At 46.0% G+C, this 24,302-nt stretch overlaps 4 protein-coding genes across 6 annotated transcripts; 3 read left to right on the top strand and 1 right to left on the bottom strand.

Moving 5' to 3' along the window:
- Nucleotides 1-4,550: 4,550 nt before the first annotated feature.
- Nucleotides 4,551-7,061, top strand: LOC131104462 (uncharacterized). Its single transcript, XM_058051659.1, has 8 exons — nt 4,551-4,745; nt 4,816-4,870; nt 5,697-5,812; nt 5,875-5,973; nt 6,032-6,216; nt 6,281-6,338; nt 6,409-6,471; nt 6,585-7,061. Exons 1-8 carry the CDS (start codon nt 4,599-4,601, stop codon nt 6,960-6,962), a joined length of 1,101 nt encoding a protein of 366 aa, XP_057907642.1. The 5' UTR covers nt 4,551-4,598; the 3' UTR covers nt 6,963-7,061.
- A 1,450-nt stretch (nt 7,062-8,511) lies between these two features.
- On the bottom strand, nt 8,512-24,293 carry LOC131104236 (PI-PLC X domain-containing protein 1-like). Of its 2 annotated transcripts, none has more exons than XM_058051210.1 (8): nt 24,110-24,293; nt 23,889-24,025; nt 23,327-23,452; nt 22,853-23,008; nt 22,681-22,793; nt 22,547-22,617; nt 22,222-22,470; nt 8,512-12,037 (listed from the first exon to the last, which is right to left on the bottom strand). In XM_058051210.1, the coding sequence occupies exons 1-8, from the start codon at nt 24,201-24,203 to the stop codon at nt 12,027-12,029; spliced, it is 957 nt and encodes a 318-aa protein (XP_057907193.1). In that variant the 5' UTR covers nt 24,204-24,293; the 3' UTR covers nt 8,512-12,026. The 2 variants fall into 2 exon arrangements, with proteins under 2 accessions (XP_057907193.1, XP_057907192.1); XM_058051209.1 differs by lacking the exon at nt 8,512-12,037 and adding an exon at nt 12,096-12,642.
- LOC131104232 (collagen alpha-1(VIII) chain-like) lies at nt 12,043-20,060 on the top strand. 2 transcript variants are annotated; one of them, XM_058051205.1, is made up of 4 exons: nt 12,043-12,057; nt 17,229-17,350; nt 17,442-17,619; nt 17,790-20,060. In XM_058051205.1, the coding sequence occupies exons 3-4, from the start codon at nt 17,448-17,450 to the stop codon at nt 19,739-19,741; spliced, it is 2,124 nt and encodes a 707-aa protein (XP_057907188.1). In that variant the 5' UTR covers nt 12,043-12,057; nt 17,229-17,350; nt 17,442-17,447; the 3' UTR covers nt 19,742-20,060. The 2 variants fall into 2 exon arrangements, with proteins under 2 accessions (XP_057907188.1, XP_057907187.1); XM_058051204.1 differs by having other exon boundaries at nt 17,442-17,691; nt 17,790-20,057.
- On the top strand, nt 20,731-22,133 carry jagn1b (jagunal homolog 1b). Its single transcript, XM_058051211.1, has 4 exons — nt 20,731-20,870; nt 21,172-21,269; nt 21,353-21,425; nt 21,488-22,133. The coding sequence occupies exons 2-4, from the start codon at nt 21,181-21,183 to the stop codon at nt 21,875-21,877; spliced, it is 552 nt and encodes a 183-aa protein (XP_057907194.1). The 5' UTR covers nt 20,731-20,870; nt 21,172-21,180; the 3' UTR covers nt 21,878-22,133.
- Nucleotides 24,294-24,302: the final 9 nt, after the last annotated feature.

Genomic DNA, 24,302 nt, shown 5'->3' with positions numbered 1-24,302 from the left:
TGCACAGCGAACAACAATATAAATTAATTCTAACATGCTGCTTCAGTTGAAACTCCAAATAATTGGTTTATTAAGTAATTAGCAGAAACTTACCGTACGTACTCTTTCCACTGGGAGAATATGCCGTCTTGAAAATTCTGACGGTTAGAAATTGAAGAGGAGGTGGGCGGGGCTCTTCAGAGTAAGTCTAACACTGCTCATTTAACGACGGAAATTGACACCAACACTGGGGGGCGCTTTACTCAAGCTGTTGTTGTATTAACTCGGATAGAGTCAATGCACTTTGACACTGCATATTTAACACTGGGGAATTTACTGTGTATCTGTGAGGTCAATATAAAATAGTGAAAAACACATTTCATTTACATCATTTACAATGTTGCTGTGTGAGTTAGTACTTGAGTGGGTGTGTCACGAGCAGGCTTGCGAGCTTAGCGATGCGACCCCAGGATGCAGAGAGCAGGACCAAAAATGTAGGTACAAGGGATTTAATGGAGTTTAAGCAAAGTAGGCAGCAACTACAGGCAAACCAAAAACAAAGACAGCAACTACAGGCAAACCTAACAAAGACAATGAAGCCACAAACAAAAGAGCACACACCTGAACTAAATAGGGAGAGTGGAAATTAGAGACAGGTGTGTGAAATGAGTCAGAGAAAGCAGAAGGGAACAAGAAAGGAAGTAGTACCAAAATGAGGGCATGAAAACCAGAACAGAGGCAAAGAAGGAAACTAAGAGAGCTGTCACGAGGGGGTTAAGCCCGCTCGTGACAGTACCCCCCCCCTCAAGGACGGATCCCAGACGTCCAAAAAGTCCACAGACCAAGAGGGATGGGAGGCGGGGGGACCGGAGGTGGGTTGCTGGCCGGACCTCTCCGGAGGTCGGCCAGGGTGGCAGGGCCACGCAGGAGGGCGGCCTGAAGGGTGAGCAGCCCGAAGGGAACCGGGCTCCTCTGGAGGACGCCCATGACGGCAGGCCCAGCAGAAGCCATGGATGGACCCCTCTGGGGGGCGGCCAGGGTGGTGGGCCTGGCAGGGGAGGCCAGCCCGCCGTGGAAGAGGTGGCGCCGGAGGAGGCGGCGTGGCGTCCCGCCGTGGAAGAGGTTGCGCCGGAGGAGGCGTGGCGTCCCGCCGTGGCATCGGTGGCGCCGGAGGAGGAGGCGTGGCGTCCCGCCGTGGCATCGGTGGCGCCGGAGGAGGAGGCGTGGCGTCCCGCCGTGGTATCTGTGACGCCGGAGGAGGAGGCGTGGCGTCCCGCCGTGGTATCGGTGACGCCGGAGGAGGAGGCGTGGCGTCCCGCCGTGGTATCGGTGACGCCGGAGGAGGAGGAGCGAGTCCTGGATCTTGGCTGGACTGTGGAGCAGAGGAACAGCAATGCGAGTCTTGGGCGAATGGTAACATACCGGACAGCACATCCCGGTTAGCTGCTATAACTGGTTGTGCTGGAGGTCCGGTGGGCTGTTCCTCCTCGGGCGACCAGCAGAGGGCATCATCCCCACACTCCACGGACAGGGTCTGATGTGCGTCCTCCGACGCACTGCTGGTCCTACTAGCCCCCCCTTCCGAAGGCGGATTCCAGACGCCGTATGCTGCTGGATGTGGAACCAGGGACGGGAGGAGGGGGACCTGGAGGAGGGTCTTGAGTTCAGCCCGCTCTGCTGCCCGGACCAGGTCTACAAGGGACCTCAGGCGGGGTTTGGGCTCTGGAGGGGTCTGGGGCATCAAGCCGCTGGACACGAGAGCCAGGGGATGCTGGGGCTTGGGGCTGCGCGGCTTGGGCACAGGAGGAATCCGGGGAGTCACGCAGCTTGGCACGGGAGCCAGGGTTTGGAGACCCTTGAGGCTGCGTGGCTTTGGGACTGGAGGAATCTGGGCCGTCATGCAGCTTGGCACGGGAGCCGGGGTTTGGGAACCCTTGGGGCTGCGTGGTTTGGGCACAGGAGGGGAACGTGTGCCGCGGTCCTCTTCGTGTTGCATGGGGGGCAACAGGGAATCTGAAACGGTAGGCGGCTGGGGCTCAGCGGGCTGTCGTAACGGGGGCACCATCAATAGTGGTGTGATGGGCTGGCACACAGAGACAGCATGGGGGGTTAATTCCGCCTTGGCGTGGCATGGCGTGGAGGAAGGGGGTGCCCTCACCTTACAGCCACGTGAACCTTTTGCGGAGGTCGGCCGAGACGTGCGTCGGCGTCTTGGTCGGATAGGCTTGTCCATTGCGGGACCCGGATACACCCACGCCGTGGGGATGAGCGTGCCGTCTGGCCCCCAAACCATATCCTCCAGCTCCTCCGGGGTAAACATGGTTGATTCGTTCTCCATGGCCTTGAAGATCTGCCAAGTCCAGAAATCGCTCTCCGCGAGGTCGTCTTGTGGTGGCTTCATTCTGTCACGAGCAGGCTTGCGAGCTTAGCGATGCGACCCCAGGATGCAGAGAGCAGGACCAAAAATGTAGGTACAAGGGATTTAATGGAGTTTAAGCAAAGTAGGCAGCAACTACAGGCAAACCAAAAACAAAGACAGCAACTACAGGCAAACCTAACAAAGACAATGAAGCCACAAACAAAAGAGCACACACCTGAACTAAATAGGGAGAGTGGAAATTAGAGACAGGTGTGTGAAATGAGTCAGAGAAAGCAGAAGGGAACAAGAAAGGAAGTAGTACCAAAATAAGGGCATGAAAACCAGAACAGAGGCAAAGAAGGAAACTAAGAGAGCTGTCACGAGGGGGTTAAGCCCGCTCGTGACAGGGTGAGTGGGTGAGTGGGTAAGTGAGTGTCCACACTCAGCTGTGCGTCTGGTCACAACATACCTGGCACTGCAAAGGCCTCTTCCTGTCACATGTGCCCCAGTTGTATTTGTAGAACACGGCGACTGGCTATCACCCTAACCTATAACCCTACCCCGGGGGTCGGCGCTAGAGCCGCATGCGGCTATTTAGCGCCACCCTAGTGGCTCCCTTGAGCTTTTTGAAAAATGTTTGAAAATGCAAAAAGATGGGGGAGAGAAATATATTTTTGTTTTAATATGGTTTCTGTAGGATTACAAACATGACACAAACATTCTTAACATTTTCCAATGCTGTAAAAATGTGTAGAGTAAATATTATATTTCAACATTTCTGTCAACGAAGATTTGCGTCATAGCCTGTGACACACGTTTCTGTAAACAAACCGGCGGCTGTGTGATGGGCCATGGATCCCAAAGGGAAAAAGAGAAAAATAACTGAGGAGAACAAAGGATTAAACGTTTCTTGGACCGAATCATTTGCATTCATCTTGCATGCCCGATGTTGAGAAGCTGACCAGTCCGAAAACTGTGATTTCTGATTTTCGTCAGTATATATTTGGATTGACACTTGTGATATTATTGTGTTTTGTTGCCGGGTCCGAGTGCGTTTTACCCTTGCGCCGACTTGCTTGGCATTTGCACAGAAATCAAACTGTATTAATTTGATTTTATATACTTTAGCTTTTCAAAAAGCTGCTGTTTTATTTTTATAAATGCAGGCTGCGTTTTGTTGCACTGTTTTGTTGGCCAGATAAGGGGCAGGGAGTTATGCACGTTCCATTTTGTTGTTGTTTTTTCGAATCCTCAAAATAAAAATAACATCAAAAATTGGATTTCTTTATTGCATTTCTTTAATTTAATCAAAGCAATGAAACATAATTTATTAATATTGTAATGATGTTAAACTTGAGGCGGCATGTACAACAGAATAGTCACATGGTGCGTCATTCCCTACAGGATGTGCTGCAGGGAAAATAAACATTTAATCATGAAGGCTCATTATGTATTTGTAGCCAACTTAGTCATTTTGATCATAGGCTAATATAGCTAATATAGATACATACAGGCTACAGGCTTTGAATTTTTTGCGGCTCCAGACAAATTTGTTTTTGTTTTTGTTTTGGTCCAATATGGCTCTTTCAACATTTTAGGTTGCCAACCCCTACCGTGACCTTTAACCCTGACGCCTAACCCTATGGTTAAATACAAGTTAGTTCAAAAAAAGAACAGTAAATCCTATTGAGATGAAACCAACTTCTACCCTCCATAAGTGACCAAGTCTATTCAACCTTCTGTTTGGGAGTTATTTGCGAAAAACTTTGTCCATTGAGATTGCATTGTTGGAATGCAAGCAAAATGTTTCCAACTGTCACAAGGTCAGAGTGTCCCACAGAATCATGTTAGGAGCACATTTCAGACCATTCTGAGTTGATTGGACAAATACTTTAATGTTGGAACTCCAGGGGTTAGGGTTATAGGGTTAAGGTTAGGGTTAAAGGGTTAGGCTTGAGGGTTTGGGTTTGTGTTCAGGGTTAGGGTTAAAAACGTGGGTTAAAACGTGGAAATTAGGTGTAAAAATCTAACATCATTCTCGCATTTATAGATGTACGTGGCAGCACACACACACGTCTTTGCGCCTTTGCATTTTCAACCTGTAACTCTGTCTCCTCCTGGCGGTCACAAAGTAATACTGCGCCACCAGGTGGAAACAATAGTTTTCCACAGCAGGTGTAACCAATAGTTTATCACACGGCTTCCACTAAAGAGGCAGCAAGGAGGACAACGCTGTGAGAAGGTTGATGCTTTCATCGCCATGGCCAACCGGAGCAGACTAAACTTTATCCCCAGTGGTCGACAACTGCCCAGAACCCCGCCTGTGGTCCAAGTGAAGCAAGAGTTGGATTTTTCCAGTGAGGATCTAACTAGTGAAGAACCTTTGACCTGCGAGGAGATGACTGAGGTGTGTGTGGTATTACTTTACTGCTTCTTTGGCTGTGATGTTGGTGACCTGTTGGTGACCTGATCCACAGTGGGCCAGCGGAGAACAACTGGATTCAAAGGTCAACACAGCGGGTACAACGATAGGTATGATAATCCTTCTAGAACAGGGGTGGGGTTTTTATTGTCTGTGACACATTCTAAATATGTAATTTAACTAGAAAACATTTTTTTTATTTTATCAAATTTTGAGGGGAAAAAGGTAAATTCTAACGAGAAAAAGGTACAATATTATCACAAAGTTAAAATAGATGGTAAATTAAACAGCAGAAATGGGATGGGAAAAGGCTGACAGTAATTTACTGGGGAAAAAAATATTTTGGGGGGGTAGTCTAGCATTAAAAGGTGCAATGTTATGAGGGGAAAAAATGCAGTTTTTAGTAGCTGAGTTGAAGGATTTTGTGAGAAATGTCACCAATTTTGTCAAATTATGACTCTGGGAATTGAATTCAAATTTTGAGGGGAAAAATGCAAATTCTAACAAGAAAAAGGTACAATATTCTCACAATATAGTTGAAATAGATGGAAAATTAAACGGCAGTAATGGGATGGGAAAAGTCTTAGTAATTTACTGGGAAAAAAATATTTGGGGGGGTAGTCTAGCATGAAAAGGTGCAATGTTATAAGGGAAAAAAATGCAGTTTTTAGTAGCGGAGTTGAAGCATTTTGTGAGAAACAAACAAGTCGCCAATTTTGTCAAATTATGACTCTATGGGAATTTCCACAATTTTACTAAAAGAACATTTATATTTCAGTGCGTGGCCCCCAGGTGGGAAAATCAATGATGGTTGCCCTCTCTTCATTTTCCCCCATTTAATGTTGTCTACTGTACCTCTTTGTTATGCAATCCATTTGATGATTAGGGATCAGAATGACTACTAAAGCATGTAAGGATTTCATGCATGCCCACCAGGTTGTGCAGATTGCTCAGACTCCTTGCTGAGGGGCATGAAGGGATATGAGCTCACCACGAACGACCTGGACTTCATCAGGATGTTGAAGGTGGACAAACGATCCAAGCTGCTGGAGGTGGGTTTTTCCCAGTGAAGGAAGCATCATGCAAGGCAAGCAACGAGACGCTCCTCATGCAGGAACAGCTGAAGGAGGTGCACAAGGAGTTGATGAGCGAAACGGCGGCCTTGGAACTTGCGCTGGCCTCCAGGGAGAAAATGTGTGCTCACCTTGGGAAGGTAAGCTGCGGTCGCCTGATGGAACCTTCAAGGTCAAACAGATCACTGTCCTGTTCAGTTCCCATCAAGCTCAGAGCTTGCTGAGCTTCTCAAGCTAGTGCTCAGAGTCACGTCGCCTGCAATGGAAGTGTCGGAGCTGGACACCAGATCACTGCTGGCCAGGGTGACGAGGGAAGACGTAGATGTGGCACTGAGTGAGAAGAGAAAAGCCATCAGTCAGCTGGAGAAGATGGCGTCTCGCCAGTATGTGTGGTGCTGCTTCAATGTTGAGTTCAAATGTGGTCTCTTAATGTGACGCGTGTTTCAGGAGGATGAAGGACACAAAGGAGCGGGGACGGCTGGAGAAACAACTTGCCAGTGGTCAGGTGAGGGAGACGCAACATGACTGCAGCAGGAGCACCAGCACCTTTTCATTTGTAACGCGTCTGTTTCCAGCTGCTCATTCAGCAGCTCATCTGTGACTTGTCAGATCTCACATCCAAACTGGCTCAGCAAGACGTAAGAGCTTACTTTGCATGTTCAAGTATTAATGTGTCAAAATGAGCTGTGGGCCGCACTTTTGACACCCTGGTGTAATGTGAAAGCTTCACGTGTGCTTGACCATCACTCAGGAGCTAAAGGATGGTGGTGGCCCAACAGAGGAGGTGCAAGCAGCTGAAGGTCCTGTGAAGGACCCAGAAAAGGTCAAGAGAAAGATTGTTGCTCCAAAGAAAAGTCGGCCAGCAGACCAGGACAAAAGTAGCAGCAAATCCAAGAAAACATCTTTAAAGACTACCACGGCCTCCACTAGACAACAAATGTTGGCAGACAATACGGAGCCTGTGCAGGGTCCCCGAGGGAGGCAAAAACCTGTTGGACCCTCAAAGGGTTCGGCCTCACAGGTGAAACATGGCAGACAGGCAAAGAACTCTATACCTGCTCATCAGAAAGCGGAGGCGGAACCAATGCTGGTTCTGAGACGGTCTAAGAGGATTGCCAACAGGAAGTGATGGTGGACTCTTACTTTTTTTTTTTTTTTTTTGTAAGACTATGTATTGTTTGAATTTATGTGCTTTGGAAAATTAAAGTGATGCCCTGCAAATTTATGGCTTTTATTTAATCGATTGTTTTGTGATTAAAACACATCCATCCACCCTAATGATGATTTCCGGTCATGGTAAAACTTGGTACTTTATAAATGTACCACAGTTGGCCAATTCTCCATGTGGCTTGGAGGAACATCTCCCAAAGCTACACCTTGGAGGGCAGACATGTGACTGATCGATCGGTCCCCATCTTTAATGGGAACTTGCGCCCCGCGCAAGTTTGATATGGATGCTGTATGGTATCATGTACCCAGAAAAAAATGTTTGATTAATGTTCATGTTAAAGGTTAAATAACTGTGAATAGTTATCCTCCCTATCCGTGTGGAAGTGGTAAGTTTTTGGCTATTTAAAGGAAATAACTTGAAGGCTACCGTTTCGGTCGCTAGCTCTCTAGTTTGCAAGTTAGCATCTGTCGCAAGACCCTGCAGTTGCGCAATATGTTGTAAATAAAAGTATAAATGTGACTATAGTCGTGTTTGGTCATGTCTACAGGGCTCTAATAATGCTTTGTTCATTTTAATCTGAAAGAAATTGTCTACCCACCAACTATATGTGGTTTCTTAAGTTTTTATTATTTGCTGTTTTATTTATTTCTGATTGATTTTCTTTATTCTTGATTTATTTATTTTTCATCTTATTTTGTGTAGAAAAATAAAAAGTAAGCTATTTGAGAACAGTGGAATGTTTTATCAGAGCCTTTCTTGAAGAAAATTAGAACCAAAGTAAAGTTTTTAAAAAAATTTTGTTTTTAATAAATGCGTTTTTTGGGGGGGGGGGGGGAACCTGATGCGGCCCAGTCTCACCCAGACCCGAGCTCCAGTGGCCCCCCAAGTAAATTGAGTTTGAGACCCCTGCTTTAGAGTAAGGTACACAAAATTACAGTAATGAGGCATGAACCTACCTAAGCCCTACTCCTTAGTAATGTCAGACCACACTGTTCTGGTGCTGAATCATCTGAAATCATAGACTGTCAATGTCAAGCCAGTCGGAGGATTTGGAAAGGACGCGGGGCGACCCATGTGTTTATAAAAATAGACATTTTTATGGGCGTATGAATTTACTTGCAGATGTTCGCCACTTGGCTTTTATGACATTTACTGTTGACTTTGCTGCCTGGGCGGTTTTCATACGTAAGAAGCAGTGGAATGGTTGTGGACTCCATCCATTGAATGCTGACCAAGTTGCGGTCTGGCGTGATTCCGTACTTCATTCCCCCAGCAGTCACTTGGTGTCAGGCTGATTATTAATGTGCGAGCAAACCTTGAGCCGCGACTTGTCCTTGACCAGAAGTCCATAACTGCTGAGATGAATGTGGTGATGCTCGGCAAACGACCCACTTCAGGGTCTTGGTGGGTTCTGTATCCTGTCATTAAGTTCATGGTCTGTCAGCCGCTCCTCTCTTTGACTAATTCGAGACAATGAGTTTATTTGCTTTCCACTGCTGGTTTCCAATTCCGCTAGTTCTCCTGAAATGTTCCTGTTGGCCAAACCTGGAAGCTCTAAAACATGTCGAGAAATATGATCTTATATCCAGGCAGGGTCTGAGCAGACGGTATCCAGGCCCAAGGAGTTTGGTGGTTATGGATTGTGTAGATGGTCTAATGATCTAATTCACCTTGGAATAGCAGAGAACGTATTCAACCTCTGTCATACAATGTTTGTCTTTTCATTCTGTTTATGCATCTTTTGGGGGTTGATAAATATCAAATATCTTGTTACAGCCTTGCTAAATCCATCCAAGTTGATTTTGGAAGCCTTGCCCTGTTGCTCCAAACTCTCTAAGCAACTCAACTGGTTTTAAGCTTCTACGGTGCTGATTGGTCCTAATGCAGCCTCTGTAGACTCCAGCAAGCCGCCATCACAAGTTCATCGGCAATGACTTCCCACTCTGTCAACACGATCTGCAGAGAAGCGCCCTGCGTGTCTCCAGTGAGGCTCGGCAGGCCAGTATAAACGGACTCTGCTGGCAAAGGAAGAGATCACCCGTGGTTCATCAAAGCAGCACAAGCAGGGTCCTGGGACCCCAGCAGCAGAGACAACAGCCGTCCTCTAATCCTTCATTTCCTTTCTGGGTCGGCTTGTGTAGTTCTGTTGCTGTCACAGCCTCTGACGACTTGAGGAGATTGTCTCCATGTTGATGTTGGAAATAAAAGCTGTCACAGCTGTTTTAACGGAAATGGGGCCTCCATTATCAGGTGTTTTTTACACCCAGTAGAACTGTACCTTGCAGAGATTCCGGGTCAGACTTAGAGGCTAATCGCAAAAAACAGAACAATCTGTTGTGGCTTTGGTCACCTGTTCTCCAAAGAAGCCTCATGACTGATGGTCCCTGATGGGCCTAAACGCCCCCCACCCCCCCTTCTTACAGCTCAAGAACATTGACCCTGTTCTGTTCATTTGTCTTCCTGTAGATGTTGTCCTTATGCTAGAAGAGTAGAAGAGTGGCTGCCCATCAAATACAGACAATGCCAGGAGGTCGACTCCTTGGGATGTTGCAGGCCACACGTGAAACACAAGCTGACGTTTTCCTCACTGACCTTCAGCTAAATGTAACCACGTGTTTTCTTTCCCTGTTAGCCAGCTGAAATTGCAATGATGTCATCTTTTCCCTTTCTTACCGGATTTACCAAGAAAAGCGAGACTATTTCACATTCCTGTGCGGGGAAATGGTTTATACTTCAAGAAGAGTGTAAAGCCGACATGAAGGGGGCTTCCTCAAACTGTTGTGTTGTATTCTTGTTGTACTCTTGGAGAGTTAGGATCTATTTATGATAGCCACACCACGTACAAGAAAGCCAACAAAGGAGGAAGCCACATTGTATCAGAAAAACAAGGAAACAACTGGGCAAATATAAAACATCCAAATAGGAACAACAGGTCCGAGCATGGAAGGAGAAATCGGCTTCTCCCAACTACAAACAGTTTTAAAGAAAAAGTACTTTTTGGGAATTTTGCATTTACAATTCTTATGTCAAACTTCCATCCCATCCTCACTGGGGAGGCGAGGGAATGCCGCAGGCTTTCCCAGATGACCTTGGACTGCCTGACAAGCCACGGCCTGCTTCCGGGCACACCCACCCCCCTTTGATTGGTCCCACTCCCAACTAGCAGTTCAAACAGCTTGGGAACAGACTTTGACAGCAAAACAGCGCATTGCAGGTGATCTTTGACATACAAAACAACGCCACCTCCATTAGTAGCTCTGTCCATAGCTCTGCTATGGAGATAACAGGATTGACAATACTTTTCTTGAGCCAAGATTCAGAAATAGCAAGAACATCAGGAGTAGTAGTGTGAACCCATGATTTCAGCAGGTCAAGTTTGGGTAACAGGCTACGGATGTAATATGTAAAAAGCCCATAGATGTACGATAACAGAAATCTAAATGACAAGGAAGGGACAGCATGACTAAAGGTAGCCGGGCCTGGGTTAGGATGAATATTCCCTGAGATAAGTAACATAAGAACAATTAAAATGCACCAAGGATGGAGCCAAGGTATGATTTTGGATTAATGCTTTTGTCTTTCATAGTTAATTTGCCAGGTAACGGGAGGGGAGAGTCAATGAATTGCTGCAGTAACACAAAACAGTAAAGTGGGGAGTGTGAAGCAGAAAGTCTGAATAGTCCTGCATTTTTTGTGATCCAGAAAGTGGGAGCATCATTGGGCAATAGTGGGAAGTCCAGCGTACTAACCCCATAGGTAACTGTTACAGGCCAGTGCAAAAGTCTGCTAGTTTCACAGGAGGGCTGGGTTGTAATGAACAGAGCAAAGATGAGCAGTAAAAACCAGTAGGCCGAGGGAGATCTTATTTAAGGATGCATGTTGATGCAGCCGCAGAACACAGAGACACAGCAAGAAGAAGGTATGCACCTATTTTGGCCTTGGCCAACCCAGTTGTTCGGGATCCTGATCGTTGTTGTGGGTCCGCAGCTGGGCAGTCACGCTGGGCAGTCACTCTCCGTCAAAGATGTTATCATCAGTAGTTGTCACTTTGAATCCAGGTGGTGGTGGATCCGGCCTAGCTTGATGGCTGGTTGTTGGTGGTGGTGGTGGATCCGGCCAAGCTTGATGGCTGGCTGTTGGTGGTGGAGCTGGCCTACTTGATGGCTGGCTGTTGGTGGTTGGTGGTGGTGGATCCAGCCTAACTTGATGGCTGGCTGTTGGTGGTTGGTGGTGGTGGTGGATCCGGCCTAACTTGATGGCTCAAACAAAGCTTGAACAAAGCTTGATGGCGTTGTTGCTTTATGTAGCAATACCGTTTGCTGTGAAAAGCGCTGCAGGTCAGACGACGTGTTGTCCTTCTGCCACAGCAGACGTAGAATAAAACAAAGCGTATGAAGAATGATATTTCAAATGTGAACCATCTGTTCCGAGCAGGGATTGCCTGCGTGAAATAAGCAAGACGTTGAGCAAAAGTTCAAATACTCGGGAGAAGAAACCTGAATGATCTAATGCAGTGTGTCTCTTGTTATATTTCCCACACCCCCTGATATGAAATGCTATTGAGAAGATATTGATCTGTTCCAAGCGCTGCATGAGTGGCTGGCACAGCGATGATGAAAACAGATGAACAACATCAGATGAGATAACGTCTGCAACAGCTTAAACAATTTAGAAAAGAGTTTATAAGGTCGGAAGTTCTTCAAGCATGAAGACACTGATACTGAAAGCTGAGTTTTCAGCTGTTAAATATTTGAGCCCCATTGTTAGGTCAATGCGATGGCCATTATTTTTTGGTCAGGCTTTCCTCTGGATCTAAACGGCTTGTGCTGGTGCGTCTGCAACCAGACAGAAATGAAAATGACTCAAAGCTCAGCCAAGACAAATACTTTACAGTACTTTCCCAGTTTTTTCTTGTCTGTGCCTTTTCTCTTGAGATCCTGTTCTCGATGTTTGGACTCCCTCCTCTGCTCCTCCTGTAGCTCCTCCCTCTCGCACATAAAGTCTCACAGCCTCCGATCTGTGCTACATCCACCCTGCAGCAGAAGACATGAAGGTAAGACGTACCACCACTTGCAGTCTGCTGCTACTGGTGGTTTTTGTATTTCCTGATTGGATTGGCTCTTTAAAATCAAAACCATGCAGATGGTTGAAGGATGGAAACCAGGAGATGGCCTGAGACTAATAAGCGGTGCTTTGTTGCATAATCCTGCATTTTCTCTGTTGTGCACGAACGGGCTTTTAGAGTTCTCTTGCATCCACAAAGCCAAGTAATCATGGTGCACGGCCCCCAGGCTGCCAGGAAGCCATGTGTTTGCGTGCGCACCTGCCAGCTCAGAGCTCAAGGGTTTGATGACAAGGATACTTTGATGCAAGCGTAACAGATGCGTAAAGTACGTGGTAAACCTCCCTGTGCCTTAAGAGTCGTGCTGAATGTCAAGGCAACTGAGCAGGCCCAGACTCCACCACCTCATTGATGTACGCTGTCTCCACAGCGCCACACATATTTCTTCCTACTCCCTCTCGCCTCCTGAACAGGAAGTGTTGATGTAGTACGGAGGGAATGTGCTTCTTGATCCCGCCGCAATGAGTCTATGCTCTTCTGCTCCTGTCGGCTTTCTGGTCTCCCACTTCTGGGTCACTACAAACACATGATCCGCAAGTTGAGTTAGAAAATACCTAGTTTAGATTTTTAGATGGCTTTTATAATAATCTATTAGCCTTATGAAATGATTAACTTGGATTAGCAGCCATACCAGGAGATTGATGCAGAGGACTGACAGTTGTTGTTAGTAGGCCTCTCTGCAAAAATGTCGATCGTTCTTTGAAAATCATCTGATTCATTTTAATTGTTTGTGGAATGGAATACATATATATACACACACACACACACACACACACACACATATGTGTGTGTATATATATACAGTGAAGAAAATAAGTATTTGAACACCCTGCTATTTTGCTATTTCTCCCACTTAGAAATCATGGAGGGGTCTGAAATTTTCATCGTAGGTGCATGTCCACTGTGAGAGAGATAAACTAAAAAGAAAAATCCAGAAATCACAATGCATGATTTTTTAACAATTTATTTGTGTGATACAGCTGCAAATAAGTATTTGAACACCTGAGAAAATGAATGTTAATATTTGGTACAGTAGCCTTTGTTTGCTATTACAGAGGTCAAACGTTTCCTGTAGTTTTTCACCAGGTTTGCACACACTGCAGGAGGGATCTTGGCCCACTCCTCCACACAGATCTTCTCTAGATCAGTCAGGTTTCTGGGCTGTCGCTGAGAAACACGGAGTTTGAGCTCCCTCCAAAGATTTTCGATTGGGTTCAGGTCTGGAGACTGGCTGGGCCATGCTAGAACCTTGATATGCTTCTTACGGAGCCACTCCTTGGTTTTCCTGGCTGTGTGCTTCGGGTCGTTGTCGTGTTGGAAGACCCAGCCACGACCCATCTTCAATGCTCTGACAGAGGGAAGGAGGTTGTTCCCCAAAATCTCACAATACACGGCCCCAGTCATCCTCTCTTTAATGCAGTGCACTCGTCCTGTCCCATGTGCAGAAAAACACCCCCAAAGCATGATGCTACCACCCCCATGCTTCACAGTAGGGATGGTGTTCTTCGGATTGTACTCTTCATTCTTCTTCCTCCAAACACGCTTATTGGAATTATGACCAAAAAGTTCTATTTTGGTCTCATCTGACCATAAAACTTTCTCCCATGACTCCTCTGTATCATCCAAATGGTCATATGCAAACTTAAGACGGGCCTTGACATGTGCTGGTTTAAGCAGGGGAACCTTTCGTGCCATGCATGATTTCACATCATGACGTCTTAGTGTATTACCTACAGTAACCTTGGAAACGGTGGTCCCAGCTCTTTTCAGGTCATTGACCAAGTCCTGTCGTGTAGTTCTGGGCTGATTCCTCACCTTTCTCAGAATCATTGAGACCCCACGAGGTGATATCTTGCATGGGGCTCCACTCCGATTGAGATTGACCGTCATGTTTAGCTTCTTCCATTTTCTAATGATAGCTCCAACAGTGGACCTTTTTTCACCAAGCTGCTTGGTAATTGCTCCGTAGCCCTTTCCAGCCTTGTGGAGGTGTACAATTTTGTCTCTGGTGTCTTTGGACAGCTCTTTGGTCTTCACCATGTTACAAGTTAAAGTCTTACTGATTGTATGGGGTGGACAGGTGTCTTTATGCAGCTAACGACCTCAAACAGGTGCATCTGATTCAGGATGATACATGGAGTGCAGGTGGACTTCTAATGGGCAGACTAACAGGTCTTTCAGGGTCAGAATTCTAGATGATACACAGGTGTTCAAATACTTATTTGCAGCTGTATCACACAAATAAATTGTTAAAAAATCATGCATTGTGATTTCTGGATTTTTCTTTTTAGTTTATCTCTCTCACAGTGGACATGCACCTACGATGAAAATTTCAGACCCCTCCATGATTTCTAAGTGGGAGAAATAGCAAAATAGCAGGGTGTTCAAATACTTATTTTCTTCACTGTATATATATATATATATATATATATATATATATATATATATATATATATATATATATATATATATATATATATATATATATATATATATATATATATATATATATATATATATATATACATACACACACACATATGTGCCCTGTGATTGCCACCAGTCCAGGGTGTACCCCGCCTCTCACCCGAAGACAGCTGGGATAGGCTCCAGCACCCACACGACCGAATGGATGGATATATATATACACACACACCATATTTTCTGAACTATAAGTTGCACAAGGCCAATAATGCATAATTAGGTTGAAAAAAAAACATACATAAGTCACACTGGAGTATAAGTCGCATTTTTTGCGGGTAATTTATTTTATTTTATTTATTTTATTAACTACTTGACCAAAACAGACATTACGTCCTCTTGGAAGGCAAGTTTTAACAATAAATAATAGAGAACAGGCTGAATATGTGTAAGATATGCTAACACAATGGTTATTTAGCTACACAAAAAATAAACATGAATAGAAAAGGTGTCCAGTGTTTATGTAACATAAACAGTTTTTTCATTTATAAGTCGCTCTGGAGTATAAGTCGCAGGAACAGCAAACCTATGAACAAAAAGTGAGACTTTTAGTCCGCAAAATACGGTGTGTGTGTGTGTGTGTGTGTGTGTGTGTGTATATATATATATATATATATATATATATATATATATATATATATATATGCACAACATAGCGGCAGTTGTTAAAGGTGTGTAGTTTTTGTGCAGTTTTTATCATCGGCCATCAGCCACAGCGGCAGCCCCTGGTTGCTTTCATGCTGGGACTTAATTGTTGCTGCACAGCGGCAGTTACACATCACATGTTACACATCATTTGTGATTTGCTTCATTTGCACTGATTCTGTTTGAGTCACAGCTATGTGCAGATGATGTGGTCCCGATGGCTTCATGGACACTGTGTTTAGTTGGTGGCGGTTTGCAGATGGGTGTGAAACTCCCTCCAAGCCCATTTTGCCACATTTTTGGAGTAATATTTTGAGTGTGATTTTGTACTTATTCAATTTACTTCTCAATTCATGTCCCAATCATGATTGCACAGAGAGAAAATTGCAACTATTTGCAGTTGATCCCAGCTTTTCATGGGATTTACGTTCCAGGACCAGCAACGAATGCCAAAAAAACACGAGTCATTGATACGCTCGCAAGAATGTCTGTTAGCAGCCTGCTACTCAAAAACGTAATACAGATCTTACCCAAAACAGGAGAGGAGAAATATGACCTGAGGTAAAAACCTCCAATTGACGTGAAACGGAGAGGGGGTAGGATTAAATACGCTTTGCTTCTTCCTACTCCTATTTGGACATGTCGAACTATGAATACGACTACAGTATGTACGTATTCCATTATTATTCATATTTTAAAGGCTTGGTATACACTATTGGACTTCAGACATTTTTTTCAAATACAAATTCAGCTGTCAACAACTTTTAGATACAACAACAGGCAGGCACTCACACACTCACATGCACTCACACTCACACACACAAAGGTGCATTCCCCAAATGTCTTGGCTTCAACCGGTGCTGTCAGCTGAGTGTTTTGCACGTCAACGTCTGAGTCCAAACAGTGCTCCAAAAACTGCTCTTAGAGTCGTCCAACTGGAACCAGTCAAGGCCAAAATGGAAATGTGATTATTTTCAAAGCTGAGCCCGAGGTCATTAAAGGCGAGTGGCACCTCACTGAACCCACTCGTCTGGCACGGAGCCTCGGAGGAACCAGCCTCCATTTGGTTACATGCCATCTTCACTGCATCGGGTCATTTAATAAATGTTTTATTGTGAAAGGGACCATGGTGAAAAAAAGGTGCTGACACATTTATTCACTACTCTGGCGCATAATCACCCTGACAAAAGAGCAGGTGAGCATCAGGTTAAATATGCTGTTGTCAGGCTGGTCTTTAGAGCCGTCCAGATTGTGACATAATCCCCGGATGTCCAGTCCAACTTTTGTTGGACTCAGCCTTTACGAAAACTCTGCCGTCATATCTTTCGATTTGCACTTCATGAACTTTGTGTCTTTTCCAAATGCTTTTACTTTGACAATAATGGCATGATAATCAATTTCAGCACTGGAGACCCCTAAGGGCCCGGTACATCTACTACGTATTTCCAAATAGAGGAAACTTGAGGAGGAGACTCTCCGTGAGATTAACCTCAGATGCAGCAGGTTCAATGTGGTTTTCACTGTGGAACACCAGACCAGTGCTACACCCTGGGCTGGGTACTGGAAGGTGCACCAACAAGTCAAGCTTCATCTCCATGGCCTCTCTGAAACTATGTTTCTGACCAGAACCGGCCTCACGGGACCAAGTGTGGGTTGGTCACTGTTGATGGACCACACTGCTGATGGGGAAGTCATACAACACAATGTCAAAAAATCCAAACTACCCCTTTAAGGCGTACTTTATGCACCAACTGGAATCCGACTCACAAAGGTTTAGAGTGTGAATATTCCCTAATTTTCTACACTGGTAGAAATCCATCAGTATGTCTTTAGTGATGGATGTATTTCTGGTCACATTTGAAACAGTCATTTCAATTCCATTACATTGTACAACATTTTAATATTTATTCAGTGAAGAAGCAGGAAAATGAAGACGCTCCCAGGTCTTTATAAACTTGATGTTTCTATTTTGGCAGACCTGAGACTTGACCACAGCCTCTACATGGCCGCCACGCCACTGATGCCTTGGGGACAACACAGAAGAAACCTAATTTCGGGCAAAACAGAAGCTGAAGGTATTTACCTGGCTAATCTGAAAGTAAGTCCACGGCTCCACTGGCCCACCTCAGCTACTTCCAGGTCAAAGCTGAATTTGTCATTCCAGTTGCATCAATGTTTCTACTCCACAGTAAAAAATGGTGTCTATACTCCTCCATCACATCCACATAATCACCGCCTTGATCCACCAGGCCCACAGCGGTGCATTCTACAGGAGCAAGGCACCGCCTCAGCAACACCAGGCCCGGCCACAGTACAATGATGGCCACCCTCAGCAGCCCTTCATAGGGAATGAGATGCCATTCCTGGGTCAGTATGTACAGGAGCTCTCTCAGCTGCCATTTCAGTTGGGCAAAGAGCGACTACTAACTGAAAGCAAAGGTATCTGTTATCGTTTAAAAGAAAACCAAAGTAATTAGTTTTTATACATCAGGGTTTAACCCTCACCTCTCACTGCCAAATGTTCTCTGTTTCTGAAGGGCAAACATTTCCCAGAGGAGCCAAAGGCCCACCTCTCCCTGTTTCTAAAGGAGATGGTGTCAGAGTTGGACTTCAGGGAGTTCAAGGCCCACTGGGACCATCAGGGCCACCAGGACCTCAAGGACCACCAGGACTTCCAGGCCAGGGGATGCAGGGAATGCCAGGAAAGGCAGGTACTCCTGGTCCTCGAGGATACCAAGGAATCGGAAAACCAGGAATGCCAGGATTACCTGGAAAACCGGGAGGACCTGGTTTGCCGGGGCCACAGGGTGATCCAGGACCCAGTGGTGGTGAAGGGCCAAATGGACTTCCTGGTCCTCCAGGACTTCCTGGTCCACCTGGGCTCCCCGGGATTTCAAAGGCAGGAGGTCAAGGCCTGCCTGGACAACCAGGTCTTCAAGGAGAGCCAGGGCAAAAAGGTTCCCCTGGGCTTACTGGCCCACCAGGCCCCAAAGGAGAAAAAGGACTTGGAATACCTGGTTTACCCGGATTGAAAGGACTTAGTGGACCACCGGGTCCACCCGGACATGCTGGGGTCTCTGGGATTGGAAAGCCTGGCATAAATGGTCTTCCTGGGCAGCCAGGAATACCAGGAAAACCCGGTCTTCGTGGCGAACCAGGACCAGAAGGACCACCTGGTGATAGAGGGCAACCTGGGCTACCGGGTGTCTCAGGAATTGGAAAACCAGGGAAGGATGGCTTTCGAGGGCAACCAGGAATTCCTGGTGGAAAAGGTGAAGCTGGCACTCCAGGATTACCAGGAAGTCCAGGTTTGCCTGGTTATGGCAAACCAGGATTTCCAGGACCCAAAGGTCACAAGGGACACAGTGGGTTCCCTGGATCTCCAGGCCCAAAAGGAGATAAGGGTCATGGAGGTTTTCCAGGTGTTATCGGTCCCACTGGTTCAAGTGGTAGACCAGGCCGACCTGGCCCAATGGGGCCTGTAGGTAGCATTGGCTTCCCAGGTCAGAAGGGAGAAGATGGTGATGGTGGACCAAAAGGAAAACCAGGATTAAAAGGGGATTTAGGACCACCAGGCCTTGCAGGACAGCCAGGGTTGAGAGGCGAGGCGGGACAACCTGGTCTGAGAGGCCTTCAAGGACCAATTGGCCGCAAGGGGGAACCTGGCAGTAGGGGGTTATCTGGTGCCCCTGGTACTGCGGGATTAACTGGACCAAGAGGAGAAGGCGGACAACCTGGTGACATGGGGCAAGAGGGACCACAAGGGATTCCAGGACTTACAGGACCAAGTGGACCAATTGGACCTCCTGGGCTGCTTGGTCAAAAAGGGGAAACAGGCCCTCCTGGGTTGCCTGGCTATCCTGGGGATGGAATACCAGGACCTGCTGGCCATGTTGGTCCTAAGGGTAACTCTGGCCCTAGTGGGCCTCCTGGACTACCTGGACTACCAGGACAACCTGGACCCCCTGGTCCTCCTGGATCTCCGTCTGTATACCCTGACCTTGGACAGACCTTGCCAGCTTCAGGTCCATACCATGGCCAGAAACAAGTGTACAAGAAACAGAATGGCGCCCATGTTGGTGGTAATGCTTTGGAAATGCCAGCTTTCACAGCAAAGATCACCGATCCGTTTCCACCTGTTGGTTCTCCTGTCATTTTCGACAAAGTTCTATACAATGGCAATCAGGACTACGACCCTCAAAATGGTCTTTTTACCTGTAGCGTGCCAGGAATTTACTATTTTGCTTACCACGTCCACTGCAAAGAAAATAATGTGTGGATGGCGCTGATGAAGAACAATGAGCCTGTCATGTACACTTACGATGAGTGCACCAAGGGCTTGCTGGATCAGGCATCGGGGAGCGCAGTGCTCCCACTACAGCAGGCTGACACTGTGCATGTTCAGCTTCCATCTGACCAGGCAGCAGGACTTTATGCTAGTCAGTATGTCCACTCCACATTTTCTGGAAACTTATTGTACCCAATCTAAGTGACACATCTTAAAGCTGGAAATGTACAACTAAAGCTTTGTGTGCTATGGCAACAATAAGAAATCGGGACAGATATTGCATTAAAATCATTAAGTACACATGAACGTCACTTTTCGCTTTCACGGTATTGCAGCCTGATTATTGCAGAGGTGTGCTTTGAGCTGGTTACAATAAAAGGCCACTCCAAAATGTGCATTTTTTTATTCAAGCTGCAGTGTATCTCAATTGACTTTGGGCGATCCGATTCACCCTGGATCAATCACTAATCAATCACATTTAGTTTTTGCTTTGAATGTGAATGATTCACTCATCAAATGTGTCAAAAATAAATGGTTTGACTACTGCTCATTTGATTATTTGGGTTTGTAAACGAGTCAAGCCACTCCAAAATGCAGCATAAAAATGTTTATATTGTGGGTGAAATTGAATGTTACTGTCACTGCACAGTGCCGGCTTATGCCGCAGGATATGACATTGCTGAGACTTTGCATGGTAAATCGAACACATTATAACATCATCCAATAAAGTTTTCAGTGTTTTTAACACCAATATAAATTTGTGTATGAATCTAGGGCTATAATGTACTCTGTGTTATTTATAGCTTCACCACTTTGGGAATGAAATTATATCCATGCCCTTGTGACAATAGGATGTCACCCTGAAAACTGTGAAAGGGGTGACAAGAATTAAACGATGATAGCAACAGCAACGGCCGGTTTTGTGGGATACTGGAACCTTTAACATTTCCTGGTTATAGCTGTCTTGCCTCACACACTATGAATCGAATCTGTGGTGATTTTGTGATTTTTAGTAAAACAACATTAAACCTGCAAAAAGGTTACGATTATACGGCAGCGTTATAGTCCCAAAAATATTAAAAGCAGTGAGAAAAGTCTGATGATACCCGGATAACGGCGATGGTTGGCTGCAATATACACCCAAGCCACAAGACGGCGACAATTACCTAACTCCGAAAAATCAGACGACAGCAAAGAAGTCCATTTGGCCAATCAAAGTTGCTGATGTCAAACCTTTCCCTTCCGCACACTGACGGCGCTGGTGTTGGGCAGGCAGCAGCGGCCGAAGTATTCCAACACTGAGAATTATATTAACGCCCTCGTTTAAAATGTAAGTGCTTTGTATTCTTAAGTGTACGTTGTATGTGGAAAGCACGGAGTTAAATTTCAACGCACAGTCACATCCACGCTGAAAGTCAGCGACTATATCCAGCTGCGTTAGCCTGTTAGCTGCTGTCTTTATCCCATTTCGAGTCTTCCAATAATGTAACCAGCTATACTTGAATAAGGGAATGATAGGAAGTGCAGATGTGCTGTAGAATGGCGGTGACATCAACGAACGTACAACTGCTGTAGAAGAGTAACAGGAGGAAGTGTAACAATGTGTACAGTCCAGACTGCTTTGCATCCAGAACCCAGGCATGGCTTCCCGAGCAGGACCGCGGGCGACGGGCACAGATGGGAGCGACTTTCAGCACAGAGAGCGTGTTGCCTCACACTACCAGATGAGGTGGGTAGTGAATCTGTCTGGCAAATGTACAAATGATTGATGGCATCATTATCCTTTGTTTCCCGTGGTGTCATCCTGGGCAGTGTTGCCCTCAAATCCGAAATCCGTAAACTCAACATTGTCCACCTGCTCATCTGGGGACTGATGGCAGCTCAGGTAAAAGCTCATACAACACAAGTTCTAGTTGTACTCCTACTTCAATGTTTTTCTCTTGTCAGGTGATTGTGAACCAGCTGAGTCTGGTGTCCCACAAGACTATTGCCTCACCATACCAGTGGGAGTACCCGTACCTCCTCAGCATCATCCCCACAGTCTTCTGCTTCCTGGCTTTGCCTCGTAACAACATCAGCTACCTGGTCATCTCCATGATCAGCGCTGGGCTTTTCTCCGTGGCGCCGCTCATCTATGGGAGCATGGAGATGTTTCCGTTCGCTCAGCAGCTGTACCGGCACGGCAAAGCCTACCGCTTCATCCTCGGCTTCTCTGCCGTGTCGGTCATGTATCTTGTCATCGTCATTGCCGTGCAAGTGCACGGCTGGCAGATATACTACAGCAAGAAGCTGCTGGACCAGTGGTTCACGAGCACACAGGAGAAGAAGAAGAAATAAGATCCTGTTGAAGATCGTCTTTTCTTTTCGACTGTGTGTAACATGAACTGCAGGGGAGGGACAGAACTGACGCGGCCATGAACTGCGAGGTGAAACTCTCGTGACTATTGGTGTCAAACATCTTTTTCCTGCCTTAATTCACGGCCATCAATGTGTACTGTACATGCTGACATTTCTTCATCAAGCATCAAACTGCTAAGAATGTTTCCCTCTTCATATTTGAGCTAGAAAGATTAATAAACGATGGGTTGTCAAAGGCTGGATTTAAACTTCAGATTTTCACACAGAAAGGACTCGTACTTGTGCATGTGTAGCTACTAGCCGGTGCATGCTAACGGACTAACCAGTCTTGTCTCTGTCCACGCCGCCTTTGTAGTTCAGGCCAATCACATCGTCGCAGAATTGAGCGACATCCACAAAGTCGCAGCAGATGATGTTCACACCGCCCGCCTGAGGTCCCGGCCGTTGTTCCCTCACCCAGCCAAGCAGTAGCATGATCGCCTGCGTTGTCATTTTTCTCATGCTCTGGAAAGGATGAAAGAGGATGTACGCCGCATGCTCTGTGAGGTTCAGGCCACTGATGTAAAATCCAGCTGGAGAGCAAAACTTGAGTCATCTTATTCCATTCAAGTGATCAAATGTAGACCTGCCTGATACAAAAGATCCTACCAGGTCTTCCTTTCTGCTTCTGGGCCTCCAAGTAAGCAATCACCTTGTTAGGGTCGGGGCTATCAGCGTACCTGGGATAAGACATTCACACTTAGGACTCTGAGGTGTGAATGTACCTACTGAATAACTTATACCAGTAAGGTATTCCAGTCCACAATTCAGGATGACGCTGCGCCATCTCCTGGTTGTCATAGGAAACAATAACCTGCTGCCCTCTGGACCAACAGGATCGCAGGGTGGGATTATCCTGCATAAGAAGGCTTCCATCGGTGTTTAATTACAAAAAATATATACAAATGAACTTACCTGTGAGCAGCAGAGCTTGGTTCCAAACAGCGATATGAGGTACTCGACGAGCCGTGTGTGGTCACCGAGCGTCAGATTAGCAAAATGCGAGCAGCAAACAATAACAACCTCCCTGGGGTGAGCATCCAACCAGGTGGCCAGGTCATCCAGCGCTTCCTGCCCACACAGCAATCATGATGATACAGTTTGTGGAGCAGGCTCACATTGGGCTGAACAAAAAAACAATCATTTAGATCAGTGAGTGGCCAAAGTGCGGGACCGGGGGACAGGTTGTGGCCTGCAGCCTGTTTTCATTGGCCCCCCGGCATATTCCCCACACTGAATGATCTGTGGTGGTTATGTCATGATGAAAATATAAAAAAATTTAAACTTTAGATTTGATGAGGTTTCATGGGTTTATCATTTGAATTTGATACACATGGTGCAAAAGATGCCTTGGTCAAATATGTATTGCTTGTGTGTGTCTGTGCGTACCTTGACAGTAATCCACGTATAAATGCCATGGGCAAAGAATAAGTCGTAGCAGTCCTTTGGCTTCCTGGCAATCCGCAGGTCCAAGAAGCGAATGCCGAGGTCACACTGGCGACCCAGCACCGCTTGCTGAGTGCACACCATAAATATGTAAATACACTTTCCTCATTTTCATTGGATGTTCAGGTTTCAGTCAAAAAAGGGGGAAGAACGGTAATGGAGTAATGGTATATGATATTCTACTACCAGCCACTAGATGTCAGTAGTGTTACATGGATAAGACTGTAGTTCGTAGAAAGGCAGGAAGTGAAACCAACTAGGCACTCAGCGGTGGTGTGATTTTCTCCAGCCTATTAAAGGGTAGTATATAAAAATACAGTTCTTCGTTAAAGAGAACAGAAATATTGACAGTGACTGTAAAATACGCCACTCCTCCCACGTCAGCTCAAGTTTGAATGAATTACCCTGAACTTAGACGTACTGTGGAAAGGCAAACCATACAGACGTATGTATTAAAACGTCTTTTACCGGCTATGACGAACACGCACCTTTGTGTACGTCGTACCTGAGTGGTGGCCCAACGGGACACACAGGGCCGAGTCCAACAGGGAGCGACTTTGTCCACAATTTTGAGGAACCGTGACTCGGACTCTAAAACCGGAGAGGACACGTCCAGACAGAAGGACATGCTGTCGTGGCTCCCTGAAAGATCCACGTACAAAGACAAAAACACACCAGCGTGTTGGGAAATGTCAAACTTTCGGTCGACATTTTTATTGTTGTTACCGGGAATGGCCAAATTCCACAGCGACACATCAAGATGCTCCTCAGGCAGCCGGGACATCCAGACTGAGTTTCCTTCGTCTAGTTTGTCCCCCATGTTAAGGTTGCCAGTACAGTCACTTCGATGACATCGGTTATATTCAAACTGTCGTTCTAAAACTACACTATGCAAATATACTTCTTCTACGTCACTTTG

Source organism: Doryrhamphus excisus, chromosome 16 (genome assembly GCF_030265055.1).
Source record: "Doryrhamphus excisus isolate RoL2022-K1 chromosome 16, RoL_Dexc_1.0, whole genome shotgun sequence".
NCBI classification, from domain to species: domain Eukaryota; kingdom Metazoa; phylum Chordata; class Actinopteri; order Syngnathiformes; family Syngnathidae; genus Doryrhamphus; species Doryrhamphus excisus.
The sequence above is the reverse complement of the archived record's forward strand: the minus strand, read 5'-3'. Positions and strand labels throughout refer to the sequence as shown.